Source organism: Suncus etruscus, chromosome 19 (genome assembly GCF_024139225.1).
Source record: "Suncus etruscus isolate mSunEtr1 chromosome 19, mSunEtr1.pri.cur, whole genome shotgun sequence".
Lineage (NCBI taxonomy): Eukaryota > Metazoa > Chordata > Mammalia > Eulipotyphla > Soricidae > Suncus > Suncus etruscus.
In genome coordinates this window covers 39491153-39507463 of record NC_064866.1, presented here as the reverse complement: position 1 = coordinate 39507463, position 16311 = coordinate 39491153, and the positions used below count along the sequence as shown (strand labels likewise).

Here is a 16311-nt window from a genome sequence, read left to right as displayed (position 1 = left end):
TCCACTACAGTTTTCCTCATGACCTTGACCCATTCTGCCAAAACTGTTCGATCATACACAAAAAACATAGACTCCCACATCTTCGACTTAGAAAGCATTATAAGAGATGTTTTATAAATTTTACAAAATGTATAGACTTTACATATATTTTTACAAACTTATACATTTTACAAAATGTATAGATTTTACATATATTTTTACAAACTTATACATTTTACAAAATGTATAGATTTTACATATATTTTTACAAACGTATACATTTTACAAAATGTATAGATTTTACATATATTTTTGCAAACATACATTTTACAAAATGTATAGATTTTACAAAATTGAAGGAAATGGAAATTGTAAGTCATCTGCCCAAGGTGTTGAGAAAAATGCAAAAGTACTTGGACCAAAGTACAAATCACCACAGACATTGGAAATAGTAATTTGGCATCCCCACTGCTGGGCCCAGGACTGAATCTACAACGTAAAGTATCATCTTTCTTGATCCCCACAAACAAACACTCAAATGGTGCTGCGCTTGTGTTACCTCATTTTTACAGGAGAAGCTTCTTCAAACAAAACCACGCAACTTGAACTAGCTAGTCCTGCCTCCCAATTAGAGGGGGAAATAAGGGAGGCACCAAGACCAAACAAATGCAAGACTACTATGTAGTAGGATAGGTACATAGGGGACCACATATTCTAGCAGCCCTGGGGGTGAGGGAAGAGGATATGGGAGGTAGGACAAAAACAGAGGTGTAGGGAGGACAAATTGGTGATGGGAATCCCCCCTGATTTTATGTAAATATTTACTTAAAATATTATTGTCAACAATTTGTAAGCCACTATGATCAAAATAAAAATTATATTTAAAAAAAACCCAAAATACTGTCTTCAGTTTCTATTTTGCTCTGCTACTGAAGGTTCTGAGGCAAAAAAAAAAACTTGTTCTTTGGACTTGCTCTTAAATAAAAGTTGTCTGTACATAAAAAAAAAAAAAACCCACTATAGGCATGTTTGTAATCACAGTGTTTAAATAAAGATTTAAAAAAAAAAAGAAGTAAGAGAAGATCAGATAGTATATAATTTACTTAAAGCTACATAGAAAAATATGTAGGAGACTCTGGGATTTAGTCTTGTGAAGGGGCACTTCAGCATGTCCTCTTATATTTTATTTTATAACAGCCTCAAGTTCTTTCTACAAAAAATTTTTCATCTTACCACTTCACATCTAAGACAAAAATATAAACCTCTACCTCTTGTTTCTCTTTGAAACTTTCAAAATCGGGGCCAAAATGATAATACAACGGTAAGGCATTTGCCTTGCACACTGCTTACCTGGGACAAACCCAGGTTCTATCCTCAGCATTCCACATGGTCCCCGGAATCTGCCAGGAGCGATTTCTGAGCTCAAAGCCAGGAGTAATCCCTGAGTACCACCAGGTGTGGCCCCCAAAAATAACAAAATAAAACAAAAAACGTTTAAAAAAAGAAACTTTAAAAAGCATGTCCTGATTAAAGGGGGGAAGGAGAAGAGGAGAGGGGAAGGAAGAAAAAAAAAAAAAAAAGCATGTCCTTAAGATTTTAGCTCCCGAAAACTACTGTGCCCTACTTCCACCTGTGAAATAAAAATAAAAGAATTGCGCATGCTTTAAAGTGTTGTGAGGGTTGACTCAGTTTATCATATGGTGCATAATAATAGTTATTGGGAATTGTTTTTATAAAGGCAATTATCAGTGCACAGTTGATTTTGTTTTCATAACCATGTGAGTGAATACATAAAGAATTTTTTTTACAAATGTGCCAAATTTCAACAAATATAAACCTTAGTTAGGAAAGGATTTTTTATATTGAATTGAATTCCTAAATCAGGGCTTCTCAAACTCAATTTACCTGGGGGCCGCAGGAGGCAAAGTCGGGGTGATCCTTGAGTGCAAAGTCAGTAGTAAGCCTTGAACATTGGGGGCTGTGACCCAAACAACTAAAACAAAACAAAACAAGGGCAGGGCCACAAAATGTTGTACGGAGGGCCGCAAACGGCCCGTGGGCTGCGAGTTTGAGACCCCTGCAATGATATCTGGTTTTAAACATTTGTTGTTTAGCTGCAGATAAAAAATGTTTTTTTGCAGACATGTCCAAATAAGAAAGTCAAGGGAAAACAGGATTTATTGATGGAAACTGATTATGCATATGGAAAGTTCTTTGCCATGCCTTATGGTGCTATGGTGTTCAGATTGGGAAGCTAAAATATGGCAGAGCCAGGACGTATCCTTTTATACTTTTAGATCAAAATCCATCTCTGTTCCATAACTCCATTCGCCTTGGAACCCCTCAAATTAGGATATTTTATATAGAAAAACTTTCTCAAAATTCCTTAGAAGATAATAGAAGTAGGTTTCACATTTCAAGTATACGGAATTTCTATATCGTGGGACAATACAGGGATATGAAAATGAACCCTTCTTCTCTTTCCCTGGCCTTTCTGAAATATGTTTTCCTCGATTGATTCAGTATTCACCTCTTACTTTTTCTCTTCTAGGAACATCACTGTCTTCGTATTAAGATACTTGGGGACTGTTACTATTGTGTTTCTGGACTCCCTGAACCCCGTCAGGACCATGCTCATTGTTGTGTCGAAATGGGCCTTAGCATGATCAAAACCATCAGGTAATTTAGCATTTCTTTTAAATATCTGGGCTGGGCCTTCACTGTGCAAAATAAGAGAAACACACTTCATCTATCCTTTTGGGATAAAATCATGTGTCTGTTGGGAGATCTTGATTCCACAACAATATCATGTAGAATAATTTCTTCTTATAAGCCTGTGAGCTGCTCATTGACTTCCAATTACTATTCACTTCCAATTATCTGTGCAGCAAATTTGTCCTGCCACCATATGATGTGGATAAAGCAAGAAACAAGATGAGTATAGTGTTTGTCTTCAATGAAGTCACAGCAAAGTGGGAGAAAGGAACACAGACTACTTCACTATGGTACAATAAATCCTACTATTAAATCAAATCCAGGGTGCTTGAGGAGGAGCATTCAATTCAGTCTGAGATACTGAAGACAGCTTTCCAGGAACGAGATGCTTATGCTGTTTTCTGAAGAAAAAGTAGGCATCAGTTTTATGCTGTAGGTCAAGAGAAGTGCTTGGATACGTGCAGAAAGCAAGATGTGCCGCAATAGAGTAGCAGTTGAAAATGCAGTCGGGGAGCAGCCAGTTTCTACAACTCTCTCAGCCCTATTCAAGGTCACACTTTGTTTAATGACCAGTAAAAAAAAAAATCATTAAAGGACTGTCTCCAGGGTTCTCTTCATGGGTGACAAATGTTCTTGGCTTTTGTTAGGATAGTTGTCAAACTAATTCTAATCAAAGTAGTTATTGAGGTTTTAGGGCTTTGGAACTAGACTGTTCATGAGTTCAGAACTAAAGCTCAGTGTCTTCCAACTTCTCCACCAGTGTTTCAAGATAATTAACCTCTAAGCAATGCCTCTTCCCATAATCATAGCAAAGGCAATCAAGGAAGGGTGCATTGGTAGAAATCTGCTCCCAAGTTTATGCCTTCTTTCTATAAGGCAAGAATAGTCTGTGCAGAAAGAGATCGGTTGAGTCTCCTTATATACTTATACCGTGGTAGTCTATTTCAGTAGGTGTTTTGTGACCCTTGGCTGTTTCTGTCTCAACTTTAGGTCATTTAAAAGAACCCTTCAACCGTTATGCCCCACATACATCCTCTACAGCAGGCTCAAATCCCCTGCTGCTTACCATGACCAAGCCGTGTATGATAAGGAAAGACCTAATCAATTGACCTCTTTCTTTTTAGACCTTAGCCATGGTCTCTCTCATTTAATGACAGAGTGCCAGGATCTGTCATTAAATAGAGAGCCGTGGCTTTTTTTTTTCCAGATTTGAGGCAGACATGGGGCAATCACTATGAGCAGTTTAGCTTCCTTGGTAAGAAAAATACACAGATGCTTTTTGTCTGTGTGATTCTGCCACAGAAACAAGATTCAATCAAGGAAATGGGGCACTTTTCTGTGAAGTGCCATCATCTCTAGAACAAGGAAAGTAGGTACAAAAAGACAGGAAATGTCCACTCTGCCATTTTTATAAAAATGCAAAATTCCTTCTAGGGACTGTGACTTCTAGGGACACCCATGACTTTCAAACCACAATTCCCTTAAGGTAAGTCTTTTTAGGAAAACAGAAAAAGGGGCTGCAGATGCTTCTTAACTATGAATTAATACATAGTTTCTGCCTAAAACTATACTTGTAATAGTATTTTAACTGATTTTAAGAGAGAATGGAAACCTATGGACATCTAGAGATCTGGACTCATACTGCTTTACAGCTAAGTAGATTATAAGCCTATTATGTCACCCAATTAATCAGTTGTCCGCAAATACTTTGTTGAGCTGTGCCATGTGCCAGGCTCTGTGCTAGACCTTGGTCACCAGGTTGTACTTCTTGTGTCCCTTGGAGAACTGTTTTCAATGTACTGTCTATGTTAATAAGCTGTTGGGCCAGATACCCCAGAAGTCATTGTTAGTTCTGAAGACCTGTGCTTTATTTAGCATGGAAGAAATGAATTTTAGGTAGGAAATAAAAAAAACCATTCCAAAATCTTTATTTTTATTCTTTAATTAAAATACAATTAACAATCAAAATTGCTTATATTTTTATCAAATAACAACAAACCCTTTGTCCCAAAATACAAAAATGATTACCAAGTAGAGAGGAATGCGCTGGGGGTAATGAAGAACTAAACTAAAGATCTCATTACAATAATAGTGGGGAATTGTGGGTATCTTGGTCATTTGTGAGGTGTTATCAATATCATATACTTCAGTATATGATTATTATCATCTTACCTAAATCTAATATTAAAAATTGTTTAACATTTAAAATATACATGATGATTTGATATATTTTGTGATTCCTAAAGTAAAATTAATTAACTAATCTATCATTGAACATAGTGAATGTTTGGTGGGTATTTCTGGTAAAACTTTTTAGAATTATCAACAATGCTCAAATATAGAGTGAAGTTTCATTAACTATGTTCACTAGATATGTTCATTAGATATCAGAACTTACTCAAATGGTAGCAAAATGTAAGTTGTGGCAAATACTTTCCATCACCAACACCATGATCTTTGGATACCACCTTTCTTTCCACTTGCTGTTTCCATGAACACAACCATTTTTTTTTATTTAAACTACTTATTTAAAGAAAATATATCACATTGTTGCCATAACTGAGCATAATACATTTGTTTCAGATGATGGAAAGAAAAGTTATTAAGAAATAGAAAGAGAACAGAGAATTTTGAAAAATAGAAGAAGGGGAAAGAATTCATTTGCAGTTATATTTGTGAAACAGTTATAAAGCCATTAATGCAATAGCCAAAGATTTAGTATGTTCCCATTTTTTTTCTTTGAACATGGGAAATATGTTTAAAAAATGTGTGTGGCAATTGTCATTTGCATGGGCACAGCAAAATATGGAAGAAATTGGAAATAAACACTTTTGGCCTAAAAATCAGGGATTTCTTGCACACACACACACACACACACACACACACACACACACACACACACACACACACACACCCAAAGCACCCTGGCATAAAACCAACTCAAGGCTCCAAGAAAACTCAATTGTCCAACCCCCTAGACATTATCTTCACTCTCATGGTTGTTGCTGTCAGGTTTCTGTAGTTATAGATTCTGGTTTCTGTACAGGTCCTGTATCAAAGACTGGGTGGTGTGTTGTGTCTTCTGGTTCCATCTCCCATCAGTTAACATTGTAGAGAATCCTACCCTAAAAGCAGACTATTGCTGTTGGCTGGCTGTTGGCTGTATAAGAACTGTTTTTAGAGTAAGTCAGTGTGTGGTGGTAGTAAGGCCTTCCTTGGTAGAATTTATGTTCCTGATGCTGGTGTGGGAAACCTTGATTGTTTCCATAAGTGGAATCCTCAGTCATTGTCGAATCAACTGGAGTCTAAGCCGAGTCATCGTGCCAACTGTCTAGGGTGGAAGGTCCCTTTGCAGTATAGAAAATTTTGTGTTTCCATCTCTACTAGATAAGAACACGTTTGCAACTATTAACTTTTTCCATTTTGATGTGCCTATGCACAAAGGGACAGTGTCAGAGGGAGTTAATAGTGCGTATGGGGAGCCAAGGTGTCAATGCCAACAGAGCTCAGAGCATTTTGTTTACATGAACTCTGAACAGAGATTTATCTACTAGTATGCTGGGGTATACTAGTATTATACTACTAGTATATTGAATGGAACCCGAGAATAGGGTAAATTGCTGATATATGAGAATATGTTCTCTAACAGTGTGCAGTCTAGGGTTTTGTGCAGTGTAGGTAAGATAGCTCCCAACAGTACCATAACAGAAAATGTCCTCAAGAGGGATTTCTATGGAACCAACTTTGGTAACAATCAAAAGTCCACGGTGCTGGGAGGTAAAGGAGGAAGGATCACCAAGAACAAATCAATAGCAGCGGACTGTTGGTTTCTTCTCATGCTGAGAGTCTGTCTTTTCACTTTTGGGGGCTGGTTGGCATCTGGCTGGGCTGGGGAGAATATTTTGCTTCGTGAGGAGTTAAGAAATGAGTAAGAAATAGGTTAAATATGAAGGATTAACATGAAGGGCTTGAAGAGGATTTGTAAGGTGTTAAGAAAAAAGGGGGGAAGGATTGTCTATGATGGAGGGGATGACACTATACAACATAGATATTGTATCTATTTTGGACTGAAATTAGACTGACAACGACATGGCATGCACAGACACTGGCGCGCCTACTTTGACAGCCAGATAGGTTCATGGTTTACATTTGGAAAGTTTTCCTAGATGATTTGGGACAGAAAGAACATTTGAAGAGAAGAAGGGGGGGAGGAAGGGGATAAAAACCAAGTTGGCAAATAAGCTGTAAAAGGTTCCCTCCACAAGGAGGGTGGCTCTTTTCCCCCCTTTTACACCAGTCATGCTTGGTAACAGTAAACTAGATTGGTGAAAGGAATAGCTTAAGTTGGAACACAAACATTTTTAAAGATACCACATACAGAGTTTTTCTCTCTCTGTTTATGTCACTTAGAAAATAGAAAATAGAAAATGTATGGTGTTGAAAATGGCAAGACCACCTTTTCAAAGGTCAAGTAGTATTTCTGTGTGTGTGTGTGTGTGTATAACACTGGGGTTTGGGGGGACTTTTTTTGGTTTTTGGGCCACACCGGGTAATGCTCTGGGGTTACTCCTGGTTATGCGCTCAGAAATTGCTCCTGGCTTGGGAGATCATATGGTATGCCAGGGATTGAACTCAGGTTCATCCTGGGTCAGCCGCTTGCATGGCAAAGGCCATATCGCTGCACTATCACTCTAGCCCCAATATATATCACTCGAGTCTCTATGTTCCATTTATTAATTCATTAACCCAAGAAATTCTAGAGAGATGTTTAAAAGAAAGAAAGAGAGAGAGAAACTTATGCCACAGAAACAGGCAGGGGAGAGGGTAGAAGAGAAAGAAACTGGCAGTGTGAAATGTGTACGGATGAAGGGATAGGTATTAGACAATGACTGACTGAAACTCAATCATGAATAACTTTATTACTGGGTATCTCAGTGATTCATTTAAATTATTTATCTTAAAAAAGAAGATAGCTTTCATATAGAGCATTGTAGAAAAATGAACATCAATTATATTATTATTTCAGAAAATTATTATGCCTCTAGAAAAAAAAACCTATCCTTCATGATCATTTGTCCAACTTAAAGTCTCCTTTTTGGAATTTTGGAATGAGTCAATGAATGAGTTGAAAGGACTTGAGGGCTTTCTCTTGTTATTTTATTGAATACTGCTTTTACTTTTTAAAATAAAACAAGTCAGTAACATACTTTTTAGCTACATGAGTCAGAGTCTATTAATACCAAAAACAGCTCCTTGAGGTCCAGCGTTGATTCTTCCAGTTAATAACAAAGCTTATTGCAAAGAAATAAATAAAACCTCTAGATTTAAGCAAGCCTTAGTTGTAATTGTCTCAAATTTATCTCTTCTGCATGAGAAATCTCTACTATGTAAAATAAGGAAGTGTCATGTCCAAATGGTGCATAATAAAAATAACTGTGAAGTAATATGTATATATATAAATATATATATTTATATATATATCTGCATTGACTCTGGATGAGAGAAATAAGAGATTGAGGGAAAGAAAAGCAGTTGGGGATATTTTTCTAACAGAGGAAATGAAAAAAGGTCCAGAAATAAAGCACCTGTATGGAAAAGAAAGAAATGATATGTTAGACCATGGGAGTGCATTAGGAAACAAAAAGTTGCATAGAAATTTAGATTACATTAGACATACATTAGTACAGTAAAGCTATTTTCAGTTTGCAGTACTCCAAGAATTTTGAACTAAGCTCCAATATAATAATGATAAAGCTAGCTACTGAATGAGTTTATGTCAGTATTTCCTAAAATAGTTTGACCTAAGGTGATTTTGGAGAATGTGTTATGACTTCTGAAGAGTGTACCTTTGACCTGAAATCACCAAGAACATCTATATCTTCATGTTTTAGGCATGCACCATAAATGTACACAATTTTGACTTAAGTACTTGGAATCAAAAATGGCCTTGTCTGTGCAATGAAGACTATAAAAATCTCAATTTTACCATCTTCTTTGATAATTTAGATAACATATGTTGTAAAAATCACCCCACATGCCATTTCCAACCCCAGATGAACAGGTCTAAAGCAGGGTAGTGCCAGATTAATGAATCAAGTCAGTCAGGAGAGAATCATGGAATCAGGATGTCTTCTCACCTCTTCAAGTCAGCCAGACCAAAATCGCTCTTTACTTTACCAGTAACAATTTACCAGGAGGGAGAGGATTGAGTGAGATCTAGGTGAACTTTTATTAGTCAAAGGGCTTGGAGAAAATAAAGAGGAAATTGGGGGGACACCTTTGTTTTGGGTAAAAGCAAGGTGTAAATTAACAAAATGTGTTTTCTATAGAGAAGTATTTTTCTTACAATCTTGCTGTCATGACTGAGTTTGTATATGAAAAAATTGACTCAATAAAAGAGACTTATTTATTTTATGGCTAGCAAAATAACGATGACAACTTGGGTTGATAGAAAAGCTTCTCTATGTTAAGAACTGAGATATTTTGTATGTATTAGCTCTTGAAGTCCTAACAATCCTGGGAGAGAGGTAAAGGCTGAAGAGGAAACCACAATTAATTTGATTGTAACAGCTACACAACAGAATAATTTGGAATTTCCAAATCAGGATGGAGAAGCAACCTGAACATGTGTACAGGACATTCTTACTAAATCTAGAACTAGATTTTAGCTTTATATGAGAAAACTGGGGTTTACTGTATCCTAGAAATTGCATAAAACTGTGCAGGCAACAGAATAAGGATATTTATCTGAAATCATCTCTCTCCAAAGCCATTGATATATGATATGATATGGTATGGTATGATATGATATGGTATGGTATGATATGATATGGTATGGTATGGTATGATATGATATGATATGTGATATGATGTTAATGATATATATGATATGATAACCATTATGGTATTTTGCCTTTGAATCAAATATCTACATTTACATCTAATCTGCCATTTTTAATTAAAGAATCAGCATATATGTAATATATTTCATATACATGACTAAAAAATTAGCAAAACTGATATTGAAGCTACCCAGCGAGCGAGTGAGTGAGTAAGAAATGTCAAATGTGGGGACTGCCAGGTGGAGTGCTGATTGCTCCACCTGCGGAGTCTCAGCCCTGTTGTGCTTCTTCTGAGGAAACTGAAGACCTGAAGGGAGGCCTGTCCTGTGCTTCCCTATCTTTTCTGAATTCTTGAAGCTCTCCTCACAGCACTGGGAAGCAAACCCCCCCCAAAAAAACTGCATTCTGAAGTACCCAGCGAGCGAGTGAGTAAGAAATGGCTGACTTTACAAGAAAGGGGAAGCCACAAACTCTGCTGGAACTCAGATGCCAGCACTCCTATATGCCTGTCTTCTCTGCTGTGCTCCATTTTCGGCCTGATGTCATCCTGTGTGTGGCCCATCTACAGACAGCTCGCCTTCCCTGGAGCCTTCCCTGGAGGTGAGCTTACAAGTGCAGAAAGGGGAAGCCGCTGAACTCTGCTGGAACTCAGACGCCAGCACCCCTATCTGCTTGTCTTCTGTGTTGTGCTCCATTTTCGGCCTGATTTTATCCTGTGTGTGGCTCATCTGCTGACGGCTCGCCATCCCTGGAGTCTTCCCTGGAGGTGAGTTTACAAGTCCAGAAAGGGTGGAGCCAATGAAAACAACCACAACACATAGAAAAACCCACAATACAAGTGTGACAATGGGGAAACAACGCAGGCCATGCCAGACATAGAGAATGACAATGGCAACTCTGATGACTTGAACATGACCAACCAACTAGTCAGTCTCTCAGATAAGGAGTTTAGAGTCGCAATATGGAAGATGTTCAAAGAACTCAAAGAAAGTATAGGAGAACACTAATAAGAATCAAGAGAATATGAAGATAGAAATCCTGCATGCCCAAAGAGTACCAACTAAAAGAGACCCCAGAAAAAACACCCAAAGACACATCCTAGTCACAATGATGAATCCCACAGTTAGAGACAGAATTCTGAAAGCAGCAAGATCGAAAAGAGAAATTACATTCAAAGGAACATCCTTGAGTTTACTGCAGACCTGTCACCAGAATCACTCAAGGCCAGAAGGCAGTGGTGGGACATAGTGACAAAACTCAATGAAATAAATGCTTCGCCTAGAATACTAAAACCAAAACTCACTTTCAGGCTTGAAGGAACAATACATGGTTTTACAGACAAACAACAGCTCAGAAACTTTACAGACTCAAACCATTCTTAAAAGAAAAACTGAATGGCCTACTTTAAGACAAGACTGACCAACAGGCACACCAAACTTCAATATAAAGATGGCTCTAACTCCCAGGACAGTTCTTTCTCTCAATGTCAATGGACTAAATGCACCAGTAAAGAGACACAGAGTGGCTAAATGGATCAAAAAACTCAATCCAACCTTCTGCTGCCTACAAGAAACACACCTGAATAGTCAGAACAAATATTGACTCAAAATAAAAGGCTGGAGGAAAATCATCCAAGCAAACAAAACCCATAGAAAAGCTGGAGTGGCCATACGAATATCAGATGATACAAACTTTATACTTAGGAAAGTTGTAAGGGACAAAGATGGACAATTTGTATTAATCAAGGGATATGTACAGCAGGAAGAAATCACTCTCCTAAACATATATGCACCAAATGAGGGGCCAGCAAAATATTTAATACAATTGTTGACAAATCTGAAAAATAATATCAATAACAACACAATAATTGTGGGAGACCTCAACACGGCATTGTCAACACTTGACAGGTCAACCCGACTGAAACCCAACAAGAATATACTGGAACTGAAAAGAAAAATGGAAGAGGCCTAGTAGATATATACAGGACACTCCACCCCCATAAGCCTAGATACACATTCTTCTCTAATGTACATGGGACATTCTCCAGGATAGACTACATTCTAACACATAAAAGATACCTCCATAATATCAAGAGGATAGATATTTTGCAGGCTACCTTCGCTGACCACGAGGCCCTGAAATTATATGTGAACCACAAAGGTACACAGAAGAAAAACTTTAATACCTGGAAGTTAAACAGCCTCATACTGAATAACCAGTGGGTCCGAGATGAAATCAAAGAGGAAATCAAAACCTTCCTAGAAATAAAAGACAATGGAGACACAAACTATCAGAACCTATGGGACACAGCAAAAGCAGTACTGAGAGGAAAATTTATAGCTTTGCAAGCACATATCAAAAAAGAAGGGGCATGCCTTAATAGCTTAATAACGCAGCTCATAGAATTAAAAAGTACTCAACAAAAAGACCCAAAAATAGGGACACAGAAGGAAATAACAAACCTGGGAGCAGAAATCAAAGAAGAGGAAACCCGAAAAACAACCCAAAGAATCAAAGAAAGCAGGAGTTGGTTCGTTGAAAAAAATAAACAAGATTGATAGACCACTGGCAAAACTAACAAAGAAAGAGAAAAACTTGATAACTCGTATTAGGAATGAAAAAGGAGAGATCACTACTGATATGACAGAGATTCAAAGGGTAATCAGAAACTACTTTGAGAAACTCTATGCCACTTAAAAGGAAAACCTGGAAGAAATAGATAACTTTTTGGACTCTTATAATCTTCCATGGTTGAATGAAGAGGATGTAGCATATCTAAATACACCCATCACTATTGAGGAAATTAAGACAGTAATCAAATGTCTGCCCAAAAACAAAAGTACAGGCCCAGATTTATTTAATAATGAATTCTTTCAAACCTTTCAAGAGGAAATTTTACCAATCCTGGCAAGAATCTTTCATGAAATTGAAAAAACAGGAACACTTCCAAATAGCTTTTATGAAGCCAACATCACCTTGATACCTAAACCAGACAGAGATGTACCAAAAAAGAAAATCACAGACCAATATCGCTGATGAATAAAGATGCAAAGATCCTCAACAAAATCCTGGCAAATAGGACTCAATGCCTCATTAAGAATATCATCCACTACAATCAAGTATGTTTCCCCCCAGGAATGCAAGGTTGGTTTAACATCCATAAATCTATCAACATAATACACACATCAACAACAAGAAAAATAGAAATCACATGATCATATCAATAGATGCAGAGAAAGCATTTGATAAGTTCCAACAGCCACTCTTGTTCAAAACTCTCAGCAAGATGGGAATGGAAGGAACCTTTCTCAATATAGTTAAGGCCATCTACCACAAGCCAGAGGCAAATATTGTCCTCAATGGAGAAAAACTGAAAGCCTTTCCTCTAAATTCTGGCACAAAGACAAGGATGTCCTCTCTCACCACTCCTATTCAACATAGCACTGGAAGTACTTGCTATAGCGATTAGGCAAGAAAAGATATCAAGGGAATCCAGATAGAAAAAGAAGATGTCAAGCTCTCGCTGTTTGCAGATGGCATGATACTCTACCTAGAAAACCCCAAAGTCTCTACGAAAAGGTTTCTAGAAACAATAGACTCATATAGCAAGGTGGCAGGCTACAAAATTAACACAAAAATCAATAGCCTTTCTATACACTGCAACCTCCCGTGGGAGACCCCCGACCCGCGGGGGTGTGGAAATGAAGGTTGCTAGTTATTAGTGGGTTCACCCGAGCAGAACCGACCTGTAAAGAAGAACTAGAGAAATTAGTAAGAGAAGCCTTCAAGACAACGCATGCTGTTCAAAAAAGGAAGTTTATTGTTGGGGTATCAGCTTTTAAGGGCTGAGATACGTCAGAAGGTGTTACAAGTTTTCCACCAATCACAGTTACAAGCATTCATTAGCATAAACTGGGGCAGGTAATAGGGAGGGGCAAAGAGGTAGACCTGAGCACGTTTTACTAAAAGGCATAAGATTCAAATAGAGTTCTATAAATTATACTCAACAAGTATAAATAGAACCTCAGCTGTAATCTTAATAACGTTTTGCTAACACAAAGGCAAGTTGCTCTATATCTTTCTTTCTGGCTGGATGTATTGGGCTGCTTTGAATTACTTTATTTGTCTATTTCCTTTGTTCTCAAGGCATGGGTGCCTTTGGTCACGTGGGTGACCAGATTAGGAATTACTGAGGTGTCTTATGTTCTAGGTTTATCAGCTAGGCTCCCCACAATACACCAATAGTAATAAGGAAGAAATGGACATTAAGAAAACAACCCCATTCACAATAGTGCCACACAAACAAACTCAAATATCTTGGAATCAACTTGAATAAAATGTGAAAGACCTATTATAAAACTCTGCTTCAAGAAATAAGAGAGGACATGCAGAAATGGAAGCACATACCCTGCTCATGGATTGGCAGGATTAACATCATTAAAATGGCAATAATCTCCAAAGCATTTACAGATTTAATGCTATCCCTCTAAAGATACCCATGACATTTTTCAAAGAAGTGGATCAGGCACTTTTGAAATCCATATGGAATAATAAACACCCTAGAATAGCTAAAGCAATCATTGGGAAAAAGAATAATGGAGGAATAAATTTTCCTAACTTTAAACTGTACTACAAAGCAATAGTTATCAAAATAGCATGGTATTGGAATAAAAAAGGGCCTCAGATCAGTGGAATAGGCTTGAATACTCAGAGAATGTTCCCCAGACATACAATCACCTAATTTTTTATAAAGGAGCAAAAAATCCTAAATAGAGCAAAGAAAGCCTCCTCAACAAGTGGTGTTGGCACAACTGGCTAGCCACTTGCAAAAAATTGAACTTATATCCCCAGCTAACATCATGTATGAATGTTAAATCCAAATGGATGAAAGACCTCGATATTAGACTGAAATCATAGATATATAAAACAACAACTAGGTAAAACACTCCATGACATTGAGACTAAAGGCATCTTCAAAGAGGAAACTGTACTCTCCAAGCAAGTGAAAGCAGAGATTAACAGATGGGACTATATAAAACTGAGAAGCTTCTGTACCTCAAAAGAAATAGCGCCCAGGATACAAGAGCCCCCTACTAAGTGGGAGAAACTATTCTCCCAAAACTCATCAGACAAGGGGCTAATCTCCAAAATATACAAGGCACTGACAGAAATTTACAAGAAAAAAGACATCTAATCCCATCAAAAAATGGGGAGAAGAAATGGACAGACACTTTGACAAAGAAGAAATACAAATGGCCAAAAGACATATGAAAAAATGATCCACATCACTAATCATTAGGGAGATGCAAATCAAAACAACTATGAGGTACCACCTCACACCCAAGAGATTGGCACACATCACAAAGAATGAGAACCAGCAGTGTTGGCGGGGATGTGGAGAGAAAGGAACTCTTATCCACTGCTGGTGGGAATGCCGTCTAGTTCAACCTTTATGGAAAGCAATATGGAGATTCCTCCAAAAACTGGAAATCGAGCTCCCATACGACCCAGCTATACCACTCCTAGGAATATATCCTAGGAACACAAAAATACAATACAAAGATCCCTTCCTTACACCTATATTCATTGCAGCACTATTTACCATAACAAGACTCTGGAAACAGCCAAGATACCCTTCAACAGATGAATGGCTAAAGAAACTGTGGTACATATACACAATAAAATATTATGAAGCTGTCAGGAGAGATGAATTCATGAAATTTTCCTATACATGGATGTACATGGAATCTATTATGCTGAGTGAAATAAGTCAGAGATAGAGAGAGAGAGAAAAACGCAGAATGGTTTCACTCATCTATGGGTTTAAGAAAAATGAAAGACATTCTTGCAATAATAATTTTCAGACACAAAAGAGAAAAAAGCTGGAAGTTCCAGCTCTCCTCAGGAAGCTCACCACAAAGAGTGATGAGTTTAGTTAGAAAAATAACTACGTTTTGAAGTATCCTCATAATGAGAATTATGAGGGAAATAGAAAGCCTGTCTAGAGTTGAGGAGGGAGATTTGGGACATTGGTGATGGGAATGTTGCACTGGTGATGGGTGGTGTTCTTTACATGACTGAAACCCAAACATAATCATGTATGTAATAAAGTTTTTTAAATAAAAATTTAAAAAAATTTAGCGAAACTGATAGTTATCCAGTAATAGCCAGATAATGAATCTTAATTAATTTAAAAACATTGTTATGGTGGAGTAGAGTAATTTTATACATCATCATTATAAATGCAGAGATGTTTATCTAAAATTTATCTAAATGATGACAAAAATTATAAATATCAAACATCATAGTAATTTATATCATTAAAATATTTTATTTTAGAAATAGGAGATTATCAAAATGAGTGCCAAGAAGATAAAATTTAGCTTAATTTTAATAAATCATTTAATGTCATCTCATGCATGCGTGGATAATATTAAATTTAAACAAACTTAGATGATAGTTCTACAAAATGGATTCGAAGTGGCTCCAGGTGGCTCTTCTTCACATTTATTTTGGGGAGATTTGATATTAGAAAAGACACCAGAGTTGATGATGAGCTTAGTGATATTACATATCTTTATTAATAACCTATAAAAATATCCTTAACAAATCCTAATGAAAATTTCAAATCTTAATCTTCACAGTGCAAAGAAAAAGTCTAAGAATATCACCAGAATACCAAATAGAAACTGGTTTGTCTCAAAAACTAATGTTAGCAAAGACAGTAGTTAGGGCCAACTTGTCCTAATTTATATGGTAGGTATGGAATAAAAAT

General features: G+C 37.1%; 1 protein-coding gene across 3 annotated transcripts in view; it reads left to right on the top strand.

Annotated features, from left to right (window-relative positions):
- The window catches only part of ADCY8 (adenylate cyclase 8), a 273697-nt gene that overhangs the window by 123115 nt on the left and 134271 nt on the right, over nucleotides 1–16311 (top strand). For all 3 annotated transcript variants that reach the window (XM_049765555.1, XM_049765557.1, XM_049765556.1), the window contains exon 5: nucleotides 2531–2658. In XM_049765555.1, coding sequence (XP_049621512.1) covers nucleotides 2531–2658 — 128 coding nt within the window. The remainder of the gene's footprint in view (nucleotides 1–2530; nucleotides 2659–16311) is intronic.